At 44.3% G+C, this 26,464-nt stretch overlaps 1 protein-coding gene across 8 annotated transcripts in view; it reads left to right on the top strand.

Moving 5' to 3' along the window:
- Positions 1–26,464, top strand: part of LOC141049737 (disintegrin and metalloproteinase domain-containing protein 9-like) — a 90,554-nt gene that overhangs the window by 50,515 nt on the left and 13,575 nt on the right. For all 8 annotated transcript variants that reach the window (XM_073546453.1, XM_073546459.1, XM_073546451.1 and 5 more), the window contains 13 exons: positions 379–553; positions 5,237–5,299; positions 5,896–5,967; positions 13,803–13,972; positions 15,521–15,605; positions 15,676–15,800; positions 16,882–17,053; positions 17,685–17,774; positions 19,230–19,419; positions 20,502–20,607; positions 21,804–21,978; positions 23,902–23,982; positions 25,862–25,967. In XM_073546453.1, coding sequence (XP_073402554.1) covers positions 379–553; positions 5,237–5,299; positions 5,896–5,967; positions 13,803–13,972; positions 15,521–15,605; positions 15,676–15,800; positions 16,882–17,053; positions 17,685–17,774; positions 19,230–19,419; positions 20,502–20,607; positions 21,804–21,978; positions 23,902–23,982; positions 25,862–25,967 — 1,610 coding nt within the window. The remainder of the gene's footprint in view (positions 1–378; positions 554–5,236; positions 5,300–5,895; positions 5,968–13,802; positions 13,973–15,520; positions 15,606–15,675; positions 15,801–16,881; positions 17,054–17,684; positions 17,775–19,229; positions 19,420–20,501; positions 20,608–21,803; positions 21,979–23,901; positions 23,983–25,861; positions 25,968–26,464) is intronic.

Raw genomic sequence — 26,464 nt, 5'->3', positions numbered from 1 at the left:
GCAAGTCTCTCGCATGAAAACCTGGCACTGCCGCCGGCACTGGGACCGGAGCGGGCGGCTGCATAGAAATACATGTAGCCGGACGCTCCGGTCCGAGTGCCGGCGGCAGTGCCAGGTTTTCATGCGAGACACTCGCACAGGAATCGTGCGAGTCTCTCGCAAGTGAGTATGAGCCCTAATTCAAACACTGGAGTCAAACACTTTTGCAAAATTTGTGACCAGGCGCACAATTAATGAATCAGGAGTATCTGACTCCTTTGTACCCCATCATCAAGACCGGCGAGAAACTCATCAATCTTGATGAATCAATGCCTATGTTTTGTATATTTGCATACAGTTTTAGTTCCTTTTTAGTAATTACTTCTCCCTATTTTACAGAGGAGTTATGTACTTGAGTGATATACATTATGGGATTGAGCCCATTGAGCATCCCTTTGATGGAGCCCACCGGCTGTATCGGCTAGATGAGTCTCAAGGACCATTTATGTGCGGAGTGGAAGAAACCATAGACACCTCACATACTCTACTGCCCTCATATTCTCATCTCCGGAAGGTAAATGTCTAAATGCTGCTTACATATATATACTGTTTATACTATATATATATATATATATATATATATATTTATTTACAGCGAGTGAAATAAGTATTGAACACGGCACCAATTTTCTAAGTAAATATATTTCTTAAGGGGCTATTGACATGAAATTCTCTCTAGGTTTTGGTAACAAGCAATCCAACCTGCACAGGCAAATAAATCAAACCACAGATGTCCATAAATTACCGTAAGTTCTGTGTAATAATAAGAAGTGACACAGGGAAAAAGTATTGAGCACACTTACTGAAATTTAATTAATACTTCATACAAAAGCCTTTGTTGGTGATGACAGCTTCAAAATGCCTCCTGTATGGAGAAACTAGTCGCATGCATTGCTCAAGTGTGATTTTGGCCAATCTTCCACACAAACACTCTTCAAATCCTGAAGATCCTTTGGACTTGTTATATGAACTCTGAGCTTTAGTTCCTTCCATAAGGTTTCTCTTGGATTCAGGTCAGGTGATTGGCCGGGCCATTCTAGCAGCTTTATTTTCTTTCTCTGAAACCATTTGAGAGTTTCCTTGGCTGTGTGTTTGGGATCACTGTCTTGCTGAAATGTCCACCCTCATTTCATCTTCACCATCCTGGTAGATGCAGCAGAGTTTTGTCAAGAATGTCTTATTTCATTTGTCAGTTCATCCTTCCTTCAATTATATGAAGTTTGCCAGTGCCCTATGCTGAAAACAGGCTCGCACCATGATTTTTTCACCTCCAAACATCACTGTTGGTATGGTGTTTTTGGGATGATATGCAGTGTCTTTTGTTCTCCAAACATGGTGTGTATTATGGCATCTTCAGAGTTCAATTTTGGTCTCATCTGACCAGACTATATTCTTCCAGTGTTAACCTTAGGATTAATTCCGGGAAGACCAAGGAATTGGTGGTGGACTTTCGCAAGGGAAAAAATCCACCAGTAGTGGTGAACATTCAGGGAAATGACATTGAGATAGTCGACACCTATAAGTACCTTGGTGTGATCCTCAACAAGCTTGACTGAGCCTATCACTTGGATGCAGTGTACAGGAAGGGTCACAGTAGACTTTATCTGCTTAGAAGGCTGAGAGCCTTCGGAGTTAGGGGGGCACTCCTTGCATCCTTCTTCAACTCTGTTGTGGCATCAGTCATCTTCTTTGGTGTGGTGTGCTGGGATAGTGGCATATCAACCAGGGACAGGAATAGGCTGGACAAACTGATTAGAAGGGCCAGCTCTGTCCTGGGATGCCCCCTTGATCCAGTTCAGGAAGTAAGCGACACTATGATACTGGCCAAGGTGAGCTACATGGTGCAGAATGATTCCCATCCCATGCATGAGACCGTGACAAAGATGTGCAGTACTGTCAGTAACCGGCTACTTCATCCTAAATGTGAGAGGGAGCGCTATCGAAAGTCCTTCCTTCCTCCTGCAGTTAGGCTGTATAACCAGCACTGTCCAAAACGGAGAACGACCCAAACAGTGAACTGATAGATCCAAAGTTGTGATAGTCCGGTTATATCTTTTTTTTTTTTTTTCGTATATGTACCTACCTACTGTCAATGTAATGCCTTTATGTATCTGTACTTGTTCGTGCCTTGCTGCTGTAATGCTCTGAATTTCTCCATGGTGGGACGATTAAAGGATTATCTTATCTTATCTTATCTTAAACAGGCTTGTCTAAATGATGTTGAGCAAAATTTAAGGGCGCTTGAACATGATTTTTTTCAGCAGTGGAATCTTTTGTGGTGAGCATGCATACAGGCAGTAAACGTGGAGTGCATTACTTCTAGTTTTCTTTCAAACAATTGTACCTGCTGATTCCAGATCTTTCTGTAGCTCTCCACAGGTTATCCTTGGCTCTTGGACAACTCAGTAATAATTTTTTTTACTTTTCTGTTTGAAATCTTGCGTGGAGCACCTGGTCATGGCCGGTTTATGATGAAATGATGTTCTTTTCTCTTCCAGATTATGGCCCTAACAGTGCTCACTGGAATCTTCAGTAGTTTAGAAATTCTTCTGTAACTAATGCCATTGGTATGTTTTGCAACAATAAGGTTGCAAAGGTCTTGAGAATGCTCACTGGTTTTACCCATTATGAGTTGTTTCTTGTGTGACACCTTGGTAATGAGACACTTTTTTATAGGCCATCAGTTGAATCATCTTATATTATTTTTCACTAAGTGGCAGGATTACTTTCTACAACCGCCTCCAAGATTTCTCCCGAATATCCCCTATCCTCTGGAATGCCATGCCTCAACACGTCCGATTATCCACCACCCTCAGATCCTTCAAACGGAACCTGAAAACCCATCTTTTCAGGAAAGCTTACAGCCTGAAATGACCATTCTGCCGCCTCACCACTGCCTGAGCTGCCGCCCCATCACGACCAGAGCTGCTGCACCCCCGATCTTACTTCTCTTCCCCACTATCCCGTAGAATGTAAGTCCGCAAGGACAGGGTCCCCTTCCCTCTGTACCAGTCTGTCATTGTAAATTTGTTTACTGTTAACGATGTCTTTAACTTTGTGTGCAACCCCCCTTCTCATGTACAGCACCAAGGAATTAATGATGCTATATAAATAAATAATAATAATAATAATTACTGATAGATTTCAGCTGGTCTCATAATGTTCCATGGATTTTTGCACCTCTTTCTTCATGTGTTCAATATTTTTCCCTGTGTAATTTCTCATTATTACATTATGGACATCTATGGTATGATTTTTTTTGCCTGTGTGGATTGGATGGGTTGTTACCGACATCTGGTGAGATTTCATGTTGATAGCAGTTTAGAAATATATTTACTTAGAAAATTGGTGACGCGTTCAATACTTATTTCACCCACTGTATGTATGTATATGAGTATATACAGTGCCTTGCGAAAGTATTCGGCCCCCTGGAACTTTTCATCCTTTTCCCGCATATCATGCTTCAAACATAAAGATACCAAATGTAAATTTTTGGTGAAGAATCAGCAACAAGAGGGACATAATTGTGAAGTTGAACAAAAATTATTGGTTATTTTAAATTTTTGTGGAAATTCAAAAACTGAAAAGTGGGAAGTGGGGCGTGCAATATTATTTGGCCCCTTTAACTTAATACTTTGTTGCGCCACCTTTTGCTGCGATTACAGCTGCAAGTCGCTTGGGGTATGTCTCTATCAGTTTTGTACATCGAGAGCTCAAGCTCAGTGAGGTTTGATGGAGATCGTTTGTGAACAGCAGTTTTCAGCTCTTTCCACAGATTCTCGATTGGATTCAGGTCTGGACTTTGACTTGGCCATTCTAACACCTGGATACGTTTATTTGTGAACCATTCCATTGTAGATTTTGCTTTGTGTTTGGGATCATTGTCTTGTTGGAAGACAAATCTCCGTCCCAGTCTCAGGTCTTTTGCAGACTCCAACAGGTTTTCTTCAAGAATGGTCCTGTATTTGGCTCCATCCATCTTTCCATCAATTTTAACCATTTCCCTGTCCCTGCTGAAGAAAAGTAGGCCCAAACCATGATGCTGCCACCACCATATTTGACAGTGGGGATGGTGTGTTCAGGGTGATGAGCTGTGTTGCCTTTACACCAAACATATCATTTGGCATTGTTGCCAAAGAGTTCGATTTTGGTTTCATCTGACCAGAGCACCTTCTTCCAACATGTTTGGTGTGTCTCCCAGGTGGCTTGTTGCAAACTTTAAACAACACTTTTTATGGATATCTTTGAGAAACTTCTTTCTTCTTGCCACTCTTCCATAAAGGCCAGATTTGTGCAGTGTACGACTGATTGTTGTCCTATGGACAAACTGTCCCACCTCAGCTGTAGATCTCTGAAGTTCATCCAGAGTGGTCATGGGCCTCTTGGCTGCATCTCTGATCAGTCTTCTCCTTATTTGAGATGAAAGTTTAGAGGGACGGCCGGGTCTTGGTAGATTTGCAGTGTTATGATACTTCTTCCATTTCAATATGATCGCTTGCACAGTGCTCCTTGGGATGTTTAAAGTTTTGGAAATCATTTTGTATCCAAATCCGGCTTTAAACTTTGCCACAACAGTATCACGGACCTGCCTGTTGTGTTCCTTGGTCTTCATGATGCTATCTGTGCTTCAAACAGAACCCTGAGACTATCACAGAGCAGGTGCATTTATATGGAGACTTGAATACACACAGGTGGATTATATTTATCATCATTAGTCATTTAGGACAACATTGGATCATTCAAAGATCCACAATGAACTTCTGGAGTGAGTTTGCTGCACTGAAAGTAAAGGGGCCGAATAATATTGCACGCCCCACTTTTCAGTTTTTGCTTTTCCACAAAAATTTAAAATAACCAATAAATTTCGTTCAACTTCACAATTGTGTCCCACTTGTTGATTCTTCACCAAAAATGTACATTTGGTATCTTTTTGTTTGAAGCATGATATGTGGGAAAAGGATGAAAAGTTCCAGGGGGCCGAATACTTTCGCAAGGCACTGTATATCCATATAATAATTGTAAAGTCTATTATAGAATTTTAGAACTAAAATATAAAAGTATCTATAAGATTTCTATACCATGTTGACTTCTTTAGTATCTTCTGATATACTGGTATATGTTTTTTGTATGTTTGTCTGCCTGTTGTCCATGACATATCACATAAATGTCTATCCATATGTTTTTCTTTTCCACACAGAAGCGGAGTGTTCTCGCTGTAACTAGTTATGTGGAGCTTGGAGTAGTGGTGGATAATCTTAGGGTAAGAAATTAATAATCTATGTAGGGAATGTCATGTCTACAATGGGTTTGGCAAGTCTACAGTCACTCTATGTAATTTGCATACATTCGGTCACGTGCCGACAAGACATGCTCGGCCTCACTCATTGCAAGTGTATTAAGCAAGGCCGGACACAAACATCTCCCAATATGGTCCAGGGATAACCTATGTTCTCTATTCTCCCAATCACTGTGGGTCCGACTTCTAGATATGCCCGAAATGTCTTTTTCTAGAAAACTAGTCTTAAAGGGAGTCCGTCATCCCAATGAGACTGTATAAGCTAAGCACATCACCTTGTAGGGGATATAACCCCTGGTCTAATTGTTGCCTCCATTCTTCAGAAACTGAAATATATTCAAATATGCTAACTAGGCTGCTCAGTGCACCCTGGGTGTGGCCAAGAGGCTCTGTGCACTGTTCTGCCACTGGGTTTGCTTCTCCCCGCCTCTCACACTGGTGATTGACAGCACTGACTTGCCTGAGTTTTCTCTGTGGACAGTGCTCGCTCCAAGCAAGTGTCGTTTCTATAAATTGTTCACTTTTCATGTTCTTTCGTAAAAGTATCTGTCTTCTTACAGTACCAAGCTGATAAGTCTAACAGCACGGCGGTGGAGGAGGAGACCATACAATTGGTGAATATTGTGGATGGGGTAAGTCCTTCTAACACCAGCCTTATATAGTAACTAGAATGTATGCCGCCAAAGAGTTCGTGTTATATATCAATATTAGAGTGAGGTGTGTAGTGCCTTTATGTGTATCCCTTATATCAATAGTAACTTTAATGAGTATTCGTCATTTTATTTTTTTTATTATTAATCAAAAGTCCTGCTGATCATTTTCAACCAGAACCACGCATACATTTTAAAGGGTTTATCCAAGACTTTTGTTTTACTATGTGCCTTAAAACTAACAGGCAATTAAATGCTAACTACCTGCCTTTTGTGCCCAATCTCTGTCGGCACAGAATGGTCACTGACCGCTCCTGCCAGGGATTCAGCAGCTTCCGCTGATATCATCTCAACAGTGCAACTTCTTCTCTTCTGCTCTGTTCTGTTGATAGGGTGTTGACCCGCCCCGGAGGCAGTAAGGTACTCGGTGCCGGGCCCGTTGATTTCAATGGGAGATGTCGCAGTGGCAGTGACCCGGTCCGTGGCCTCAGGCAGTCAATGTAAAAGGGGTAGAGTGATGGGGATAAAGTAATTGAGATGATTCGTGATGCCACCTGTGGTTTCTTGTCAGTTTGGCCAGCGCTGCAGGGTAGCTTCTCTAGGACAGATGATGTGGTGCAGCAATGATGTTGGAGCTCCCCACAGGTGGAACTGTAGTCCCAGGGCAGTAGTAATAGGTGTTGAGGGAGAGGGTGCAGTGTTAGGCACAGAGATGTAGCAGTGCTGAAGGGGTTGCAGGAAGAAGGCAATGACACAACAGGGTGCAGTTTCCTTTACCTTTACTGTGCTTTGTAAGTGCAGTCCAGGATCCAGATCACAGATGGAACAGGAGTTGATCAGCCTGGAAGCAACTTAGGCTGGTTTCACATTAGCGCTTTTTAAGCGCACGCACGGCCGGGGGTAGCTCCGCCCCCGAGCCGGCTCTCTGCCCGGCGTGCCCGCCCCTTGCTTGTATCGCCGCCTCCTAGCGCACAGCGGCGCCTGCGATCGGCGCACCCTATTTTTAGCATAGGGTGCGCAGATCGTGCGCTAGTTGCGCTTTGACCTGCGCTGCGCACTTTTGACGGTGCGCCGTGCGCGCCAAAATCCGAAAAGTTTGATTTTGGCGCGCACGGCGCACCGTCAAAAGTGCGCAGCGCAGGTCAAAGCGCAACTAGCACACGGCCGATCTGCGCACCCTATGCTAAAGATAGGGTGCGCCGATCGCAGGCGCCGCTGTGCGCTAGGAGGCGGCGCTACAAGCAGGGGGCGGGCACGCCGGGCAGAGAGCCGGCTCGGGGGCGGAGCTACCCCCGGCCGTGCGTGCGCTTAAAAAGCGCTAATGTGAAACCAGCCTTAGGAATCTCTCTATGCAGATGGGTTGTGTAGTCTCCTTTCTAGCGCTTATCTGAGGTACTGAGTTACACTGATGTCCCCCTTGCTTGCTCTCTTTAGAACGCCCCTCGTATGGCAGGCAGCCGTAGCCTTCTATCTCTTCTGGCTCACACACGTTACTGCTGTGCCTCCGAGTCTTAGTTGGGAACAGAGCATTTACAGCTTTCTGTTCCTCCGGTTTCTGCTGCAGGACCATCAGCATCCATACAACTTCGGATACCGGACTCCAAACCATGCGCTTAAAGCCAGAAGTGGGCCTGAATTCCCCTCAATCCTCCAGCTCCTCTTTTCCACATCCACACACTTTGCCCTCCTCACAGAACTGACTAACTTCCCCTTCCTGGCCCCAGAGAGCAGCTCCTCCCCCAGTTTGGTTCAGAGCTCCGCCTGCTGGCCTGGAGTGGGAACTGTGCTGTGTGTTGTATTTAACTGATAGAGAGACCCTTCGTTGCTTCTAAGCATGACATCACCCTCCCTAGGAGGAAGGTAATGCCACTGTGGCTCCCATACTCCTGGGGGCGCCACATTCCCCCCTAGTGCAATTCAGTACTCCCGGACTGAAGAAAACATGCAAAACATATTAACAAATGAACAATTGTAACTGTTACAAGATTTCAAAAATTAAAAATTACAAAAACCAAAGCTCAAAAATAGTCATTTTGACGATTAGTCCATGCATCAATGTCCATGGTCCATTTCCTGAGCAGTCGGTAACTATATACAAGATAGTTTTGGCCACACATAGTCCTGTGGCCCAATTGTCCATCAAAAACAAACTGAGATTGCGGAAAAGATTCTTACAGAGTCTCTGCAGGCACGTAAGCTTGAAAAGTTGCATATTTACAGTTTACCATTCACATAACTTATTTATATATGAAACCTTAGGGGTGGTATACCTTGGGTACTGCGGACAGACCTACGTAGCACTGGTGTTGTTGGGTACCTTACTGGATGCCTTGTGTTAACTACTACTGGTGTAGTGTGTGTTGTACTGGCTACACTACTGTTGGTTCTGTGTAGCACAGGAATACTAGATTTCCTAGGACCATTTCTACTCAACGTGGGCATGACAGATTCACCACTGGCAGGTCGAGGGTTCTCTTGCTCCACTGCGGGTGTGGCATCCGCTGCCTGTACTTGCTGGTTTTCAGGGTGGTCTTGAGTCACTTCTTCTTGCACTACCAGTTGGGAAAAGGTCAAAACTGGTACCACTATGGCCTGATTCGCTCTAGTCCAATTTGCAGGGAATTCTCCAAGTACAGTGCTGACTTTTTCTTCTTCCTCTATGGGCTGAAGTTTGTTTTGCTCTTCCATCCTGTCCTTTAGTTGGTCACGGCACAGTTTCAGATGATCCCTCGATACTGCTGATGAGGTTTCTCCTCCATCCTTACTGATAAGGCACACTTTGGTGTTGTCAAAGTTTGATGGTAGGACGGTGAAGGGGTCAGCTTCCCATTGGTCATCCAATTTATGCATCCTCCTTTTCCTCTTTAGGACCTGTTCTCCTGGTGACAAGGGAACTGCAGGTGCATGTTAATTGTAGTTCTTTTCCTGCTTTTGTCTTGCCTGTGCTAGACTCTTTTCAACACACTCTTGTACTCTTTGGTACTGCTGCTGCCGCTCTGTATACCAGTCAGCATCTGGTGATGTCACCTCAGGTGTAAGGACTCCCATATCCAAATCAATAGGCAACTTGCCAGGCCTCGCTCTCATTAGGTAGGCTGGAGTGCAGTTGGTGGAATTCATAGGAATGTGATTGTAGAGGTCTACCAGATCTGGGAACTTCTCTGGCCACAGATTCCTCTCTTCCAAAGGCAAGGTCTTCAGTAGATCGATCACCACCTGATTAATCTTTTCACACATGCCATTGGTCTGTGGATGGTACGGTGTTGTCCTGATCTTCTTGCAACCGTACAAGTTACAGAATTCCTGGAACACTTCTGCCTCAAAGGCTGGACCTTGATCTGTAAGCACTCGCTCGGAATATCCCTGTGGTCGACAAAAGTGCTGTTGGAATGCTCTGGCTGCTGTCCTGGCTGTTTGATCCTTGACAGGCATGACTACCAGGAATCTCGAGTAGTGGTCAACGATGGTAAGAGCATAAACGTAGCCTGAACGGCTTGGGACCAGCTTCACATGGTCCAGGGCTACCAACTCGAGTGGCTGTTTAGTTATTATTGGCTGCAAAGGAGATCACTGGCTGTTACGGTCCTTCCTGCGTAGGTTGCATTGTCCACACTCCCGGCACCAATTTTCAATGGTCTTCCTCATACCAGCCCAGTAGAATCTCTCCCAGAGCAAGGCCTCCAACTTCTTCCATCCGAAGTGTCCAGCTCCATTGTGATATGCTTCCAAGACCATTGATGCCTCCCTCTCTGGGACTACCACTTGCCAGACCAACTCATGAGTGCGGGCATTGATACTCCTCCGGCACAGCTTTCCCTCATAGATGAACAGCCTTCCTCTTTCCTTCCACAACTGCTGGGTTTCTTCAGGAGCATCTGGACCTGGGCGTGAGTCAGCTTGTGACAGTAGCTCCTTTACCAGGCGGACTGCGGGGTCGCTATCCTGCGTTTCTGCCCAGTCATGATGAGGCAATGGATTTAGAGTGGCCTCTTTCACGATAGATCGTCTGTTTCTCACTCCTTGGGCACATTGGGCCGCAATTGGCCGGTGGAAGGCAGGTAACTCTATTTCTTCGAGTGCCTCAGGGTCTTCTCTCCTATCTGGCAGATTGGGCATCCTGGACAGCGCATCAGCATTGGCATTCTTGTGCCCCGCTCAGTACTTGATGGTAACTTCATAGTTAGACAGCCGGGCCATCCATCGCTGCTCCAGTGCACCTAGTTTTGCAGTTTTCAAGTGAGTCAGCGGGTTGTTCGCGAAGATGGTAAACTTGGCTGAAGCTAGGTAATGCTTGAATCGTTCAGTCACAGCCCAGACTATGGCGAGGAACTCCAGTTTGAAGGAACTGTAGTTGTCAGGGTTCCTTTCAGTGGGACGAAGCTTCCTGCTGGCGTAGGAGATCACTCTTTCTTTGCCATTCTGTACCTGTGACAGTACTGCTTCCAGTCCCACATCGCTTGCATCAGTATACAGAACAAATGGTTGGTCATAATCTGGGTAGGCCAGAACTTCATCTCCTATGAGAGCCATTTTCAGTCGAGTGAAGGACCTCTCCAGTTCCTCATTCCATTCAAATGTAGGACTCTTCTTCCTGGCTCTCTTGGGCTGGCCCACCAGAAGATTTTGCATAGGTGTGGCTATCTCAGTGAAGCCTTTGATGAACCTTCGGTAGTAGCCTACCTACCCGAGGAATTGACGTACCTCATGGAGGTTGCTGGGCTTCTTCCAGTCCCGGATGACTGTGACTTTGTCAGGATCTGGTGCCACACCTTCTGCGCTCACCTCATGACCGAGGTACTGTACCTTGGGCTTCAGGAGGTGGCATTTGGATGGCTTCACTTTCAGGCCAAAGTTGGACAAGGCTTCAAACACGTCAGCCAGGTGCTCCAGATGGTCTTCATAAGTCTTGGAGAAACAATGACATCATCAAGGTACAACAGAACTGTCTCGAAGTTCTTGTGTCCAAGACAGCACTCCATTAGCCGTTGAAATGTCCCTGAGGCGGTGCAGAGCCCGAACAGCATGTAGTTCAACTCGCAGAGACCCAGTGGGGTGGTAAATGCTGTTTTCTCATTGTCTGCCTCTGCCACGGGAACCGGCCAATACCCACTAGTGAGATCTAAGGTGGAAAAATAGTTAGCTGTTTTAAGTGCAGCTAATGACTCCTCAATTCTGGGTAATGGGTAGGCATCCTTATGCGTAATGCTGTTAATTTTTCTGTAATCAACACACATTCTCATGGTACCATCTTTCTTTTTCACAAAGACTATTGGAGCTGCCCAGGGGCTACAACTGTCTCTGATCACCCCTGCTTCCTTCATTTCCCGCAACATACTTTTGGCACATTGATATTGTGTTGGGGGTATAGACCGTTACCTTTCTTTAATGGGTGGATGATCTCCAGTGGGGATATGGTGTTGAACCCCTTTTGCCTTCCCAAAGTCTAGAGGGTGTTTGCTGAATACCCGCTCATACTCGGTAAACCCCATTCTTTTGGTATGAAGGGGTGGAGTCAGTTCCCACATGCAGCTGGTGACACCACTCCTGCTTAACAGAGCCATTGTCCCCTGCCTGGTCGGATGAGACCAAGGGCTCCGCTGCCTTTATTGCATTGTTACTGACAGTAAACAGCTTAGCAACTGTGGCATACCGAGGTATTGTGGCCTCTTACTCCTCACAATTCAAGAGGCGTACAGGTACTCTCCCTTTGCGAACATCAACTACCCCTCTGTCTGTCAGGACAGTGGGTCTGCTATCAGAGTACACTGGCTCTACTAATGCTTGGTAATCTTTTCCTCTATGGCCTATGGCTGCCTGACACCAAATCAACATTTCACATCTGGGGGGTATCGCAATGCGGAAAGAATCACTCATTCTGACGCTGCCAATTTCTCTGCCAGACAGTTCTACCTGCTGTCTTTGCATCAGGGCCTTGATCTCCTTCTGCAGGACTCGTTGTTCACTAGAACCAGCAGTCTCGGCTACCTGTTGCAACAAAACAATAACCTCGGCAAGACAATTTTCAATCACATTAGTACCTAGGGTCATCATTGGGTTACATTCTCGCCGATCAATGTCTACAACTATCAGACCTTGAGATTTTAACTCTACTCGCCCCACTTTAATGGTAATCTCTTTACATCCTACTTGCGGCAAAGACTGACCATTTCTGGCAACTACTGTCAGCTCATCACTTGCGCCGCGAGTAAGTTCAGAGTCAGCCCAATACCGCTTGTAAAGGATATATGGCATAGTTGTCACCTGAGAGCCAGTGTCCAGCAAAGCGTTCATGGGGATGCCATCAATCACCACTGGGAGGACCAGTCGCCCTCCAGCATGCTCCAGCACTGCTGTGCCTCCGAGTCTTAGTTGGGAACAGAGCATTTACAGCCTTCTGTTCCTCCGGTTTCTGCTGCAGGACCATCAGCATCCATACAACTTCGGATACTGGACTCCGAACCATGCACTTGAAGCCAGAAGTGGGCCTGAATTCCCCTCAATCCTCCAGCTCCTCTTTTCCACATCCACACACTTTGCCCTCCTCACAGAACTGACTAACTTCCCCTTCCTGGCCCCAGAGAGCAGCTCCTCCCCCAGTTTGGTTCAGAGCTCCCCCTGCTGGCCTGGAGTGGGAACTGTGCTGTGTGTTGTATTTAACTGATAGAGAGACCATTCGTTGCTTCCAAGCATGACATCACCCTCCCTAGGAGGAAGGTAATGCCACTGTGGCGACCATACTCCTGGGGGCGCCACAGTGTCACTTCCGACATCTTGCTGATTGACAGCCGGCTCCCTACTGCCTAACTGCGGGTAGCCAGCTGTCAATCAGCATGACCTCTGCCGTTGCTCCTCTTCGTCAGAGAAGCCTGGAAGAAGAAGAGCTGCTCTGTTGAGGTTGAGCAGCTGAATCATCAGCAGGATCGATCGGTGACTGCTAAGTGCTGGCGCCGGGTAGAACAGGCAGGTAGTTAGCAACAACCTGCCTGATAATTTTTAAGCCCATAGTAAAATAAGTACTAGATGAATCCTACAAATTGTCTCTTCAGAGAGGAAGAGGACTTGAACTCTAGCGCCACCTATTGGAAGTAGTAATCCTGCAATATTGACCCTTTAACAAGCCTTTTCACATGACTTAGGATAAAAGCCAAATGAGAATCCCAATTTACAGACACGGTGTTTCGGAGTGTTGTCCCTCATCAGTGCAAAGTATGAGATCTGATTTGGCTGGGTGAGAGGCTAAGACTGAGATCTAAGGGGTTAGTTTTCTCCTTGTGTATAGTGACCTGCCAGGTCTGGCGCGCAAGTATGAGGAGCCTTAAATGCCTTGCATGCTCCTCTGTGAAATTAAGTATGCAAATGTTCTCGTCAGAGAGGAAGAGGACTAGAACTCTAGCGCCAACTATTTGAAGTAGCAATCTTACAAGTCAATATCAACCCTTTAAGCAGCCTTGCAATATGACTTGGCTTAACCGTTTATTTCCTTATTATAGTCAGGGAAACAGTTTGCTTACATACCATCGGTGCAAACTGGGACCCAAGAGGTAAGGGGTCCCTCTACCAACTCCAAAGCAGCAAGCAAGGTGGTGGTGGGGGGGCATTATGATGAGTTATTGGGCTGCAAAGAGTCCATATACTGTTCTGGCCCAGGATCCCTCTTCGGTCTGTGTCCGCCCCCAGTCAAGATAAAACTATCTCTTGTGGCATATGTCAGGCTAATAAAAGCCAATGGGGATGAATTTCCCGCTGTGTACACCAAACCTTGATCTCTAATATTAGTTGAAGCCTAATGATATCTAATTATCTCTTTGTGTTCTCAGATGTTTCGTCCCCTAAACATTCGAATAGTCCTGACCAATTTGATTACATGGTCGTCCACCAATCCCTTTGATGTAAATACAGGAAGTGCTGGGGATGTGCTGGGAAGATTTTCACAGTGGAAGAGTGAAACTAAAGATCTTAAGAGATGCGACATCTATCATCTCCTCATGTGAGTCACAACTTAATGCCGCTATCTGCTCAGGATGACAGTAACTTTGTTTATAAGCCAATATCTCAATCATTTAGGGCTATTCTTCCCTTTGCACTTGAACTTTGAACTTATTTTTATTTTTCGTTTGCTTCCTAAATGTAAAGCTAAGCATTGTTCTAAATAGTCTTCATACATTGTTTTCTATCATTTTGCTGCCAAGTGTGCAAATCATTTATCTAGCTGAGTGTTCTGCAAAAGTGTTACAAATCCATCAGAGCTCCCGACCCTGGTTCTGATGGCTCTTTCTGCTCCTTACCTTCTTTCTGTCAGTGTTAAAGAAGGAACGGGTGAGACTTGCACATAGATCTCTATAGTATGAAGAGAAGATGCTATAGTCTCTGGGAGAGCAGAGAAAACTTGTGTCAGATTACTAAGAAAGCACATGGAAAGAAAATCTGTGCAGACTAGAAGCTGTGCTGATATATGAGCTAAGAAAGATAGCAGCACCCTAGATACACATAGACCTCACATCCAACCTGTATTACTGGCATAAACACTCCCATGAGAGAAAAATCTGAAACTTGTATCAGTCTACAATCTACATTTCAGGGGGTTTGAAAATGAAAAGAGGGATGTAGATTGCAGATTGGAACTTTATAAACTAAAAAAATAGCCACTAACATAATTAAATTAATTTGTTTTATAGCAAAAGTTATCCATAGCCTTTAATGGATTATTTGAAATCCCCCCCCAAAAAGAAACAGAAGTTAGTAAAATTAATACTCACTTGGTCAAACTCAACCACATCAATGCCTTGACATTGAATGGTTCCCATTGGTCTTTGTGTTTAGGACCCGCAGTGATGATTTCCCATATGACCACATTTACCAAGCAGCCCATCACTTATTAAGTGGATATCAAGACAAAATGATATGCAAATCAGAGGTTTAGAGATGGCTGCTCACTTTCTTTTATAGCTGTGCTTCCTTTCTCACAGCTATGATCAATGACTCCTGCTTTCCTGCATTGTCTACTGGAGTCAATGGTCGTCTGAAATCGACCTTCTGTCTCATCAGTTTTTCGGCTGTTGCTCTGTCCCTCTTCTTATGCTACACTGCGGCTTTGCTTGTCCAGATTGGCTACTGTGTAAGAGCAGAATATTATCCAGAGCTCAGCACGTGAAGAACTGGGACGTTTCCATTGAAGACGGGGAATAGAAAGACTCCAAACTATGGGCATCGAAACCTCTGTTGAGAAGCGATAACATCCAATGTGAATTAGTCTGCGTTCACATATTGTTTTTTTTTTTGTTTTTTTTAACAACCTCAACCAAAAATCCGTTTAAAAATCGTGGCAAGAAAAGGTGTGATTTTATCACTATTAGCAGCAAAAAAAACCCCAAAAACCACAACATGTGAATGCAGCCTTACACTAGGTGACGTTTAGGCTATAAGGTGGCATATCGCAGCCACTATGGATGTGACGGTGATGCTAAAAAGCAATGCTCATTATATAATTTTTTTCCAATTAATAATTGCATGACATTTATTTTTTTATTGCTTTCAGAGGGCGCGGTGCATACGGCAGTGTGATTGGCATGGCATTCGTTGGCACTGTGTGTTCACCAAGTGTCGCCACCTCTATTAGTTCGGTAAGTACAGGTTTTTTTGTCTAGTTTTGTCGCTTTTTTTGAGACGCTCATCATGGCCTTGTCTGTGCAGTTCAGTCCCGGATCCACCCCACAGTCTCACGCCACAGTGGTCGCTCACGAGCTTGGCCACGTCCTGGGGATGAGCCACGATAATGGTCGATGTTCAAACAACTATATAATGTTTGGTTCAAACAAGTAAGTATTCCTGGTGGTAGACGTGATTCTATGTAAAGTATTGTGGAAACTGATTGCCACTCCATCCTATATATCCATTCTTTAAACTTTGTTTTGTGCTATTCCTCTATTATTCCTCCTGGAAATATATTTAGCAGTAATTGACAACAGGGCATTACCATTGCCTTTGTCAGTGAGTCATGTCCATACACTATTTGGCACTGATTGGACAAGTGTCAGGATCCTCCCCATTGACAAGAGGAATGGTCACACCGAAATACCATATTTTTCGGAACAGACAGACATCTCCATAATAAAAATGGATGTGTGAATGGCTCCAATAAACTCTGCCAGTCGGGCTATGTTCACACTAACTTCAGTCCCAATGATATTCGTGTGAAAAACTGCCGTCATTCAGACATCGCTCAGACCAATGCTATTCAATTGGGCCGTTCAGATGACCATTTTTTTGCATGGACCAAATGCCCACAGTATACAGTAGTGAAATTTACCTTTTTAAGTTTGTGGGTGCAAAAAAATAAAAAATTTCGGATCCATTACGGATCAACCATATTGCATCCGATTTTTACAGGAACATTGCAATTCTTAACATAGGAAAACGTGTTTGGTCTTTTAAGTTTTATTAACTGCTGATATATAAGAAAAAAGAGAGCAGATGGATTGCATGCTGATGACGATACAGATAAAAAATCAATAGTTTGTTTTCATGGATGAAAATGGAACACTTTTAATATGAAGGTGTGATTTTAGCTTTTGTGTGATGTCGCAGACTCAGATTATTCAGTGCCATTTACAAATGACAGCAGCTAAAAGAACTTTTTCTTAATGACTACGTAGTCTCGAATTGTCATTCCACAGCATAACTGGCAGCCATGAACACCGAAAGTGGTTTTTAGTGGCTGTCATTAGCAAATGCTGACCTGCACGTCAGCGCAAATTTTTGGCCTCATCGGCGATGCTGCTTTGGCCGCATCCTTATAAAAAAAAACATTTCAGAAGTAAATCATGCAAAATTGGCTTGGAGATAGATTTTAATCCATCTGATTTATTGATTTTTCTCCTGACATTGAATCGTTCTCAGTAATGCACAGACGTTTAGTACCTGCAGCGCCGATGACTTTGAAGCACTAATCTTGAGGGGTCAAGGGACTTGTCTGAAAAACCCGCCAGATCCAAACCAGGTCCTCAGCTTACCAGTGTGTGGTAACAATGTGGTCGAGCGCGGAGAAGAGTGTGACTGCGGATCCTCAACGGTAATATATATATATTTTTTCTTACATTAATTTATTATTTTTTACATAGTATAGGGGTGGCTGTACATTAAAAATGTCCAGTCACATTTGATATTGGTGGTGGAGGGTTGCGTTTATCTGCTTCATTTTTTATAAAATCGTTGCCTCTTCACCTCATTGCATTTTATCCATTTAATCTCAGAATCACTGGGATATTTCATCCACTTTATGATTGGCAGGTATCAGACCTCTGGAACCACTACCACTGATTGTGACAATGAAGGAGCTGCAGCTCCTAACTGTGCTGCAGCACCTTTAATGTCTTTCCTTTCACAGCTCTATTCAAGCAAATGGGGCTAGTTGCTCTTCCTGACAGAGCCAGCTTGCTGGGGGCACTATTGCTGTGCAGGGGGTAGTCAGTGCTGCAGCCCCTTTACTCTAAGAGATGGTGAGGGTCCTAGAGGATCTATCCTAATACAAGTTCTACACTAGGTTTTATATGGTTCCAATGTCAAAGATTGTACATGTAAGTACCAAGAAAAGACCCTTCTAAAAAAAACAGCATTAATTTCCTGCCCTCAGGTCCAGGGATCTCTGTAGCAGATGTGTGCAATTTCTACAAAAAGTTCAACTTTTCTCTGCTTTATTGTAGGAATGCAAAAACCCATGTTGCAATGCTGCCACCTGCAGGCTAACCAGTGGATCACAATGTGCACAGGGATTATGTTGTGAGAATTGCAAGGTAAAAATATCCTTATTTCAACTTTTACAATTTTAAATAGATAAAATTGCAAAGAACAAGCAATGTTACAATTACTTGTAGTTAAAAATCTTCTCAATAACGAAAGGATTTTTAATACTGATTATATGAATTGTTGCTTATGTTACCGGCCACCAATGCAGTCTAGCAGCAGTGGCCGAACATGCATAGTTGTTACGACCCCTTTTCAATCTGAAGGTGGCTGGCTTGCTGGAGTTCGCTGTTGACTCCCTATCCAGGCCAGGTTCAGTGTCTGCTCTCCTCCGATGCTGCAGAGTGAAAGTAGCTTCATGTAAAAGCTTCGGAGAGCACACAGTTTTGGTCATCGGTGCAATAATAAATGATAGCTATTATCTCATTTTTTCCGATTATGTATTTGTATATATTGTGGTTGTATTGAGTTCAAAAGGGAGCCAAAATCTGCAATAAAGTGAAATTGTGCAGATTTTGCTGAGGATTACCCTCAGGTCTGCAGCAAAATTTGCAAGTCCAGAATAAAAGACATACTGTATTTTATAAAGTTAATAATTAATTAAAAAACATAACACAAACTGTTTCTGCCACTCCTGGGCCGGTAGAGATGATCAAAAAGATTAGCTGACCATTGGACAGTGGCCCTGTTGGTGGTCTGTGGCTACAGGACCAAAGCTCTGGGAGCCTCCTATAACCTTCCGGAATCCTTGACGCCTCTTCTGATTAGCAGGACTGATGCAACGTCATGCGGCCATTATGCCGTAACGGTGATGTTTCACCAGGCCCACTTATCAGAAGAGGTGTCAGGCAGGAGGTTCTTCTGGCCCTTGCTTGGTAAACACGGACTACCAAAGTGCCTACTAGATCAGGGTCTTGCAGATCTTTTTGATCATCTCTACATGCCATTCTTGATACAACCCGCTTTCCTATAGAGACATACTTGTCTTGAACCAACCCACTTTAGCATAGACATGCCGGTGTTGAATCTTGATACAACCCGCTTCCTGTAGAGACATGCCGTTCATGACACATCCTGTTTTCCTATAGAGACATGCCAGTCTTGCTACAACCCGCTTTCCTGTAGACTCATGCCTGTTTTGATACAACCCGCTTTCCTGTAGACCCATGCCGGTCTTGATACAACCAGTTTCCTGTAGAGTCATGCCGGTCTTTATACAACCCTCCTTCCTGTAGACTCATGCCGGTCTTTATACAACCCGCTTTCCTGTAGAGTAATGCCAAACTTGATGCAACCCGCTTTCCTGTAGAGACATTCCGATTTTGATACAACCCGCTCTTCTGTAGGCTCATGCCAGTCTTGATACAACCTGCTTTACTGTAATGACATGCCGGTCTTGATACAACTTGGTTTCCTGTAGAGACATGCTGGTCATGATACAACCCTCTCTCCTGTAGTGTTTTGTCCCTTTAACAAATATCTACTGATTTTTCTTTGTACTTCAGTTTAAAGTTGGGGGAATACTTTGCCGAGCTCAGTCTAACATATGTGACCTGCCCGAGTACTGCAATGGATCCTATGCCCTGTGTCCTGTTGACGTGTATATAATGGATGGTTACCCCTGCAACAAGTCATACTGCTATAGCGGGGTGTGTCAGAACTATGATGATCAGTGCCGGGCACTGCTGGGTCCAGGTAATCAATGATTTCTCATAGTGCTTGGGTTAATTGGGTTTATCTTCTCTTGGAGGAGCAATCATTATTGGAACCCTCAAATGTTTATTAGGGTATGTTCAATCACTTTTCCAAGTAGAGATGTTACCACCTTTGTGTGGTCTGTCCCAAAGAAAGAAAATAGTCACGCAGCCCGTAGTCTGATGGGCGAGGAGCAGGGTACCCTATTCTTCAAGTCGGAACATATTACAGTTAGCCAAGCTTATTGATTTCATTGGTATTGGACAATGATCGAATGTGTATAGAGGACAACCCAAATCTTCCTGTAACATCAGCTACTGAAACGAGCTCCAATCACTGCTGTTTACCATATAAATACCGCTGTCAATCACCAAGTGCAACATGTAAATGACAACCACCTGTGTGCAAGTGCACCGACTCCCATCGCTCTCCGTGATGCCATCACGGGGTGCTAATGGGTTGTCATAGCCAAAAAGTTGTGGCTCTTGGAAAACGGGGAGGAAAAAACAAAATCTCAAAAGCGAGAAATCACCATGTCATGAAAGGGATAAACGCAACTCATACTTTCATTCTTAGGGGGATAATCCACCACAAGAAGTGTCTGGCCATGTCTTACTCTCCTCGCCTCATCAGAGCATATGAATGCTCAACCGACCTGAGAGTACATGTGTATGGAGACGTCAGGAATTGGCCTACAAGGAGCTAAAGAGTATGGCTAGCCTAATGCCCCACACACACCTTAGAAAGCTAACCATGTAGCTACCTCCCAGGTCTATCGCATACACAGAACCACTCGCTCCTGTGTTCTGTACGAGAGAGCCATTGCCGGGGGGCGGCTTATCTCTAGAGAACAAAAGGATCAGTCTAAAATCGGACATACCGAATCCTTATCTCCTCAACATCTATCAGGGGGACAGTTGAGAGGCCCCCATACACATTATACTGTTTGTCGATCCTGTTGATGTTGGTGGATTCAAACAACATCAATCTAATGAATTTGGGGGGTTTAGTCTTTGGTGGTAAAACGCCTTTAGAGCAGTGCCTTCATGGCGATAACTGTGTTTTCTTGTTACTTCACAAAGATGTAAAACAAGCTGCCAATGTCTGCTATGAAACGAAAAACATTATTGGAGATCAATATGGGAATTGTGGAGTCGTGTCAGGAAAACCCCAAAAATGTTCAACAGCGTAAGTAACTTGTACTAATCGTTACCGAAAAGTCATAATCCCACCATTCATAGCTGGAGGGGCAATGCTCGTTAAAGAGTCGATATTGACTTTTCAGATTGCCGCTTCAATTAGGTGGCTCTAGAACTCTAGTCCTCTTCCTCTCTGAAGAGACAATTTGCATATTTAATTTCCCAGAGGAGGATGCATGGCCTATAAGTCTCCTCACTCTGACATGCCAGGCTTGGCTTGTCACTTTCCACAAGGAGAAATGTTGCCCCTTAGACCTCAGATATACAGACAGAAATACTGCATGTAACTAGAGATGAGCAAATTTGTTCGGATTTTGTTCCGAATACTTTTGGACCCGAATTATGGTTTTGCAATATTCGTCGAACACATCCGAACGTCATTAGAGTCCTGTAGAATGTAAGCCTGCAAGGGCAGGGTCCTCTCTCCCCTCTGCATCAGTCGGTGATTGTTAGTTTGTTTGCTGTAAGTGATATCTGTAATTTGTATGTAACCGCTTCTTATGTACAGCACTATGGAATCAATGGTGCTATATAAATAAATAAAAATAATAATAATAATAATTAGAGTCAATGGGAGTAAAAATTGCCAAATATGTTTGGAACCGATTTTAAGACATAAATTCGGCACGAATAGTGTTCGAATATGGCTGGAATATGTCAAAATCAGATTCGAGGCCAAAATCCGAACAAATTGGCTCATCTCTACATATAACTTATAGGTTTTGTGGCCCCTCTGCTGCTCCCTCTCCCCTCTTAGGATCCATTCTACCCATATGGAGAACATCATCATCTTCTCTGTCCCAATACAGACCTGAGTAGTGCATGAAAATAGCAGGCGGCTCCTGCACCCGTCCATCCGCACACAAAGCTACACACAGAGCCAGTCACATCTGCACCTTGTAGGACTGGTCCAATCATTTCACATTATTCACACACCAGTTTTCCAGGAAGGCTTTTTTTCTATTCTTTTTTTTTTATAAATCACTGACCCATTACAATGATTGTCTTTTCACATCTCCATTTATTTTTTTTCCGGAACTGATTGTCCACAAAAGTAAAAAAATAAACTGTAGACATGTTCTACTTTGCGTATCAAACCTGCCGATGCAAACTAATGGACCCTTTGTTTATATTTTTTTTTAATACAAGATTTATGCTATATTTGTCCTTTTTCTTTTCATGCAGTAACAGTCTGTGCGGTAAATTGCAGTGCACAGGGAAGCCTCAGCAAATACTGAACAGTAGTATAATTATTACCAACATCAATGGGGAGGATTGTATCAGTGTAGACTATAACCTGGGCCCCGATGTGCCGGATCCTGGACTTGTTCACCAGGGAGCACCATGTGCAGAAGGAAAGGTCAGTCCTAATGAGACGATATTAATGCATAATGCTATTGGGGTCCACCAGAATGACATAGGATTGGTGAAATATGTCTGATATTGGAGTCCTAAGCTACGTTAGTCCTCATTGTGTTCAGAGATTGAAAAGAGCAATGGCCGCACGTCAGTTCAGTGCCAATGGTTCTGGTGCTGATCATGCCCGTCTTCCTCAGTCCCACTGACATTGATACTCCATTGTAACAAAGATAAGTGCCCCATTATGGTGACGGGGCTGGTCCCAGACCACCGATCTAGAATTTGTCACGTATGCTGTGGGTAGCTGATAACTTCTACCTACTGGAATACCCTTGTAACCTATCATGTAGATAAGTGAAAAATGTAATATGTTATACCTCTTTAATTTTTAATACAGTATATACAGTTCTTAAAGAGAATCGGTCAGTAAGATCAGTCAGCCCAAAACACAAATATGGGAAATACAGGTCTATGGAAGATGAAGTCATAGACACCTTTTATATCTTCCAGCTGCTGCTGCATTCCTGAGAAATCAGCGTTTTCCTTGCCTGTCACTTGACCTCACACAAACTAAAGAGTCAGGGGCTGGGCAGAGAAACAACTTCAGGAGGCAGTGGCTTGTGAAGTGCTCTGTCACACCCAGATCACTTAGCAGCTCATTTCCATTTTACTTAAAACTCTGATTTCCCTGGAATGCAGCAGCAGATTGAAGAAATAATAGTCAATGGTTTAGTAGGGGTTTGATGTTACTGACAGATTCTTTGTAAAGGAATACTCCTATTAAAACCTGATACACTGTGTTATCCCTAATGTAGGGCCTGAGGGACTGGTGCTTCAGAGGAATTCTCTTTTTGGCGTTCTTTAAAAGGGGTTGTCTGGTGAAAACAAGTTATTATCACCTATTATAAGACAGGTGATACCTAAGGGTGCTTTCTCATTGTGTTTAGGCACCTGTTCATTGGCTCTATAGGGGCTTATGTCCGACCCTCCCGCAAAACGGGATTTAGACGTATGCGCCAACAGGGCCATAGACTATAATGGTGCTGAAGAGTGAACATGTACTCTGACGTGCATTATTTTCCAGCGAATACGGAGTCTACTACATCTGAGTATCTGGCTGCAATAGACTTATCCGAAAATGATGCATTTCAGAGTGATTGTTCGCTCTTCCAGCACCATTATTGTCTCGTTTTGCGGAAAGGTTCGGACGTAATCCCCAACAGGACCAAAGAATGGGTGCCTGAGTGAAATGTGAGAGCACCCTAATTGATAGTTGGAGGGTCCGACTTCTGGGACTCGCACCAATCTGCAGAATGGGGAATTTTGATCCCCTTTACGAAATGCAGCAGTAGGTGAGACGCTGAATGGTGCTCCATTCATTCTCTTTATGCAGCGCTCGGCAGCCCCATAGGAAATGAATAGAGCAGTGGTCTAGCATGGACACTGCTGCTCCATTTTAATGGGGATAAAAAATTGCTAATCTGACGATTGGTGCAGGTCATAGCGATCAGACCTCGACTGATCAGCAAGTTGTCAACTATGCTGTGGATAGGTGATAACTTCTTTTCACAGGACAACCCCTTTAATTCTTTTAGTATTCAACCTTCAATGTTACGATCTGAATTTTTTATTAAAGATTCATTTTACTGTTCCCAGGATGATAAAAGTATGGCGGCTGGGGATTTTTACCATCCTGAGAATGTCCGTCCCTTGTGTGAATGAAGATGCTCGGACACCGCTCCATAGAGGAGCACATCAGGAACTTAGGACTACTTTTGGGGTTCCAACATAATTGAAATACACAATAAAAACAACAAAAAACACTGCTTGCACATTTAAGGCTTGTAAAGCCATGACTAGTGAAAAAGCTGCATAACTTGTACAACAGTATTATTCTACAGTGACTCCTTGTGATTCTTCTCAGGCCTGCGTGAACTATGCATGTCAGAACGCCTCTGCTTTAGGATTCACCTGCGATGTCAAAGGAAAATGTAACGACCATGGGGTGAGTTATTTGTTTCATTTAGAAATTCGATGACCATTTCCATGAAATTTGGTTTGCAAATTGATTAAACCCCAATTGATAGTACTGCAAGACCTCCAATTGCCATGAAAAGCTGTTTATGACACCCTGAGGTTCCCTAGAATTCTCGTATCCAACCCCTTTCAAGCTCTTTGAGGTCTGTTTTACACATCCGTGTTTTGCGGTCCAAGAACGGACCAAGATGCACAGACCAGCCATAGGTCTCCTAACTTGAGCTTGGCAGCCTCAAAGGCAACTGTGAGCCTGTTGAGTTTGGGTAAGGGGTCCGACTGCCGGTCCACACATCACGGCCCTTACCTAGATTGTAAAACAAGGATGTACAGGTCATGCCCCAAACCTAACGTCTTAGAGTAAGTTTGTTGTGCATGTGGCCTTTTTATCACACCCCAAAATTAATTCAGATTTTAGATTCAAACCATAATTAATCAAGGACCAAAGATCAAACCACCAAAAAAATCCAAAAAATAGACCAAAACCCTTCAAAGCATTCAGACAACTGACCAAGACCACAAAATAATTTCATACCCCAGACCAAGCTTGAAATACAACAAGAAAACACAAAATGACAAATCTGCAAAAATACTCTGCAGTAAAAAATATGGCAGTAATCAGCAAGTGCTGGATAACCCAGACCAAGCTTCCAGAATTCAAAACCCAGAGCAAAACACAAAAGAAAATTCAGAGCCCAAACTAGACCTTGGCTGCATCATGTCTGTAAGGCTACAAGGACTCAATTCCAACGTCCAAGCAAGCCATTCCGAGAGGACGCAGCATGGAAACTTCTTCCCACATCCATCCCCTTTTTCAGCTTCTGCCTCTTTCATGCCCCTTTCACAGAAGAATTGTTTTTCCTGGAGGTTTTGGTGGCACCCTAAAGATTTTGCTTTAGCTTCCAGGATTGTCAGAGATCTCCCCTTTAACCAGGTGGCTCCCAGACATTTTGGAGGAGTTGGCATGAACGATGTAAGACTATGTAGGTGTAGGGAAGTGGACTGACCTATGGACCTATCAGCAGGAAGGTAAATGTAAACTGTGCCGTAAAAGTGCTTGACGTGGACTGCTATATATGTGTGTGGGGAGACAGCTGGAAACAGTAGAGGATGGTAAGATACTGGGTTCGGCCACTAGGTGGAGACCAAGGACAGCAGGAAAAGAAGACGGTGTAGTACTGTAGTTTGGCCACAAGATGGAAGCAGGGAGCAGTGAGGAAAGGGCTTACCAACAGCTTAAGGCTACAAAATCGCAGAGTCATGGGGGCGGAGTTACAGGAGCTCTAGAGGGGAATTCTGGGGAAGGGAATAAATAGTTGCAGAGAGTTCCAGAAGAGGCCAGTCCAGGGAGAGGAGCTCAGGAGAAGAGAAGACAGAAGGAAAAGACGGACAGAGAAGAAGCCCCAGTAGGGACTGAGGAGGGAGACGGTCAGGGGGTGGTCCTGACAGAGAAAGCCCGGGGTACCAGACGGACGGACTCGGACAGGGGAAGTGCTGTGGCCGTGGGCCTAATGGCAGCCACAGTGAAAGAACTACGAGGGACGTCACTGTAGAAGAAAAGGAAAAGTGAAGGGTACCCGGGCCTGTGTGTCGAAGTTGTCAAGCAGCTGCTGTGTGGTGCTGCGGTCGTCGAGAGGACGGCCAATAAACAGGACCTGTTGAACGCACTTCAGTGTCTGTTTCAAGTCTGTTCGCGGCGGAAAAAGGGACCACCCCCCAGTCGGCATACGTACCTACATTGGCATGTGTAGTCCTGGCCGAACTCAGACATCCAGACCTGTCTTTCGATGGTGCGGGTTTTCTGAACATCCTGACTGGTTTGATCAAATCGCCTTCTTCTTTAATTTCAGGTGTGTAACAACAATGGGAACTGTCACTGCAACGATGGCTGGGCCCCCCCGAGCTGTGACAGAGCAGGTTATGGCGGTAGCATTGACAGTGGCCCCACACACATTGGTAAGTGAGAATGTGCCATATGGACCTGCTAATTGACATGTAGTGGATTCATTGGGGGCAGATTTATCACCATTGTCTAATTTGTATAAACTTAGACTAGACAATCTTAGAATACGCCACATTTATCATAGTGTTTAAATCGTTAGACCATAGAATGTTAGAGTTGGAAGGGACCTCCAGGGTCATCATCTCCATCCCCCTGCTCAATGCAGGAGTCACTAAACCATCTCAGACAGATGTCTGTCCAGTCTCTGTTTGAAGACTTCCATTGAAGGAGAACTCACCAGCCTGTTTCACTCATTGATCTCCCTCAATGTAAAAAGTTTATGATGTTTGATAAAACTGGCGTGTTTTAAGACTGACTAGCCTAGGTTTACAACAACCATTCGTTGGCTATCTTTGTACCAGAAATTTATACCAAAATTTAGCTGCATGGTGCTTTACAATAGGCTATACCCTTCTTAGTAAACAATGGATTGGCTCAATAGACCACACAC

Source organism: Dendrobates tinctorius, unplaced genomic scaffold (assembly GCF_039654945.1).
Source record: "Dendrobates tinctorius isolate UK_male_01 unplaced genomic scaffold, ASM3965494v1 ptg000147l, whole genome shotgun sequence".
NCBI classification, from domain to species: domain Eukaryota; kingdom Metazoa; phylum Chordata; class Amphibia; order Anura; family Dendrobatidae; genus Dendrobates; species Dendrobates tinctorius.
Note: the sequence above shows the minus strand (reverse complement) of the source record. Positions and strands in the feature narration are given on the sequence as shown.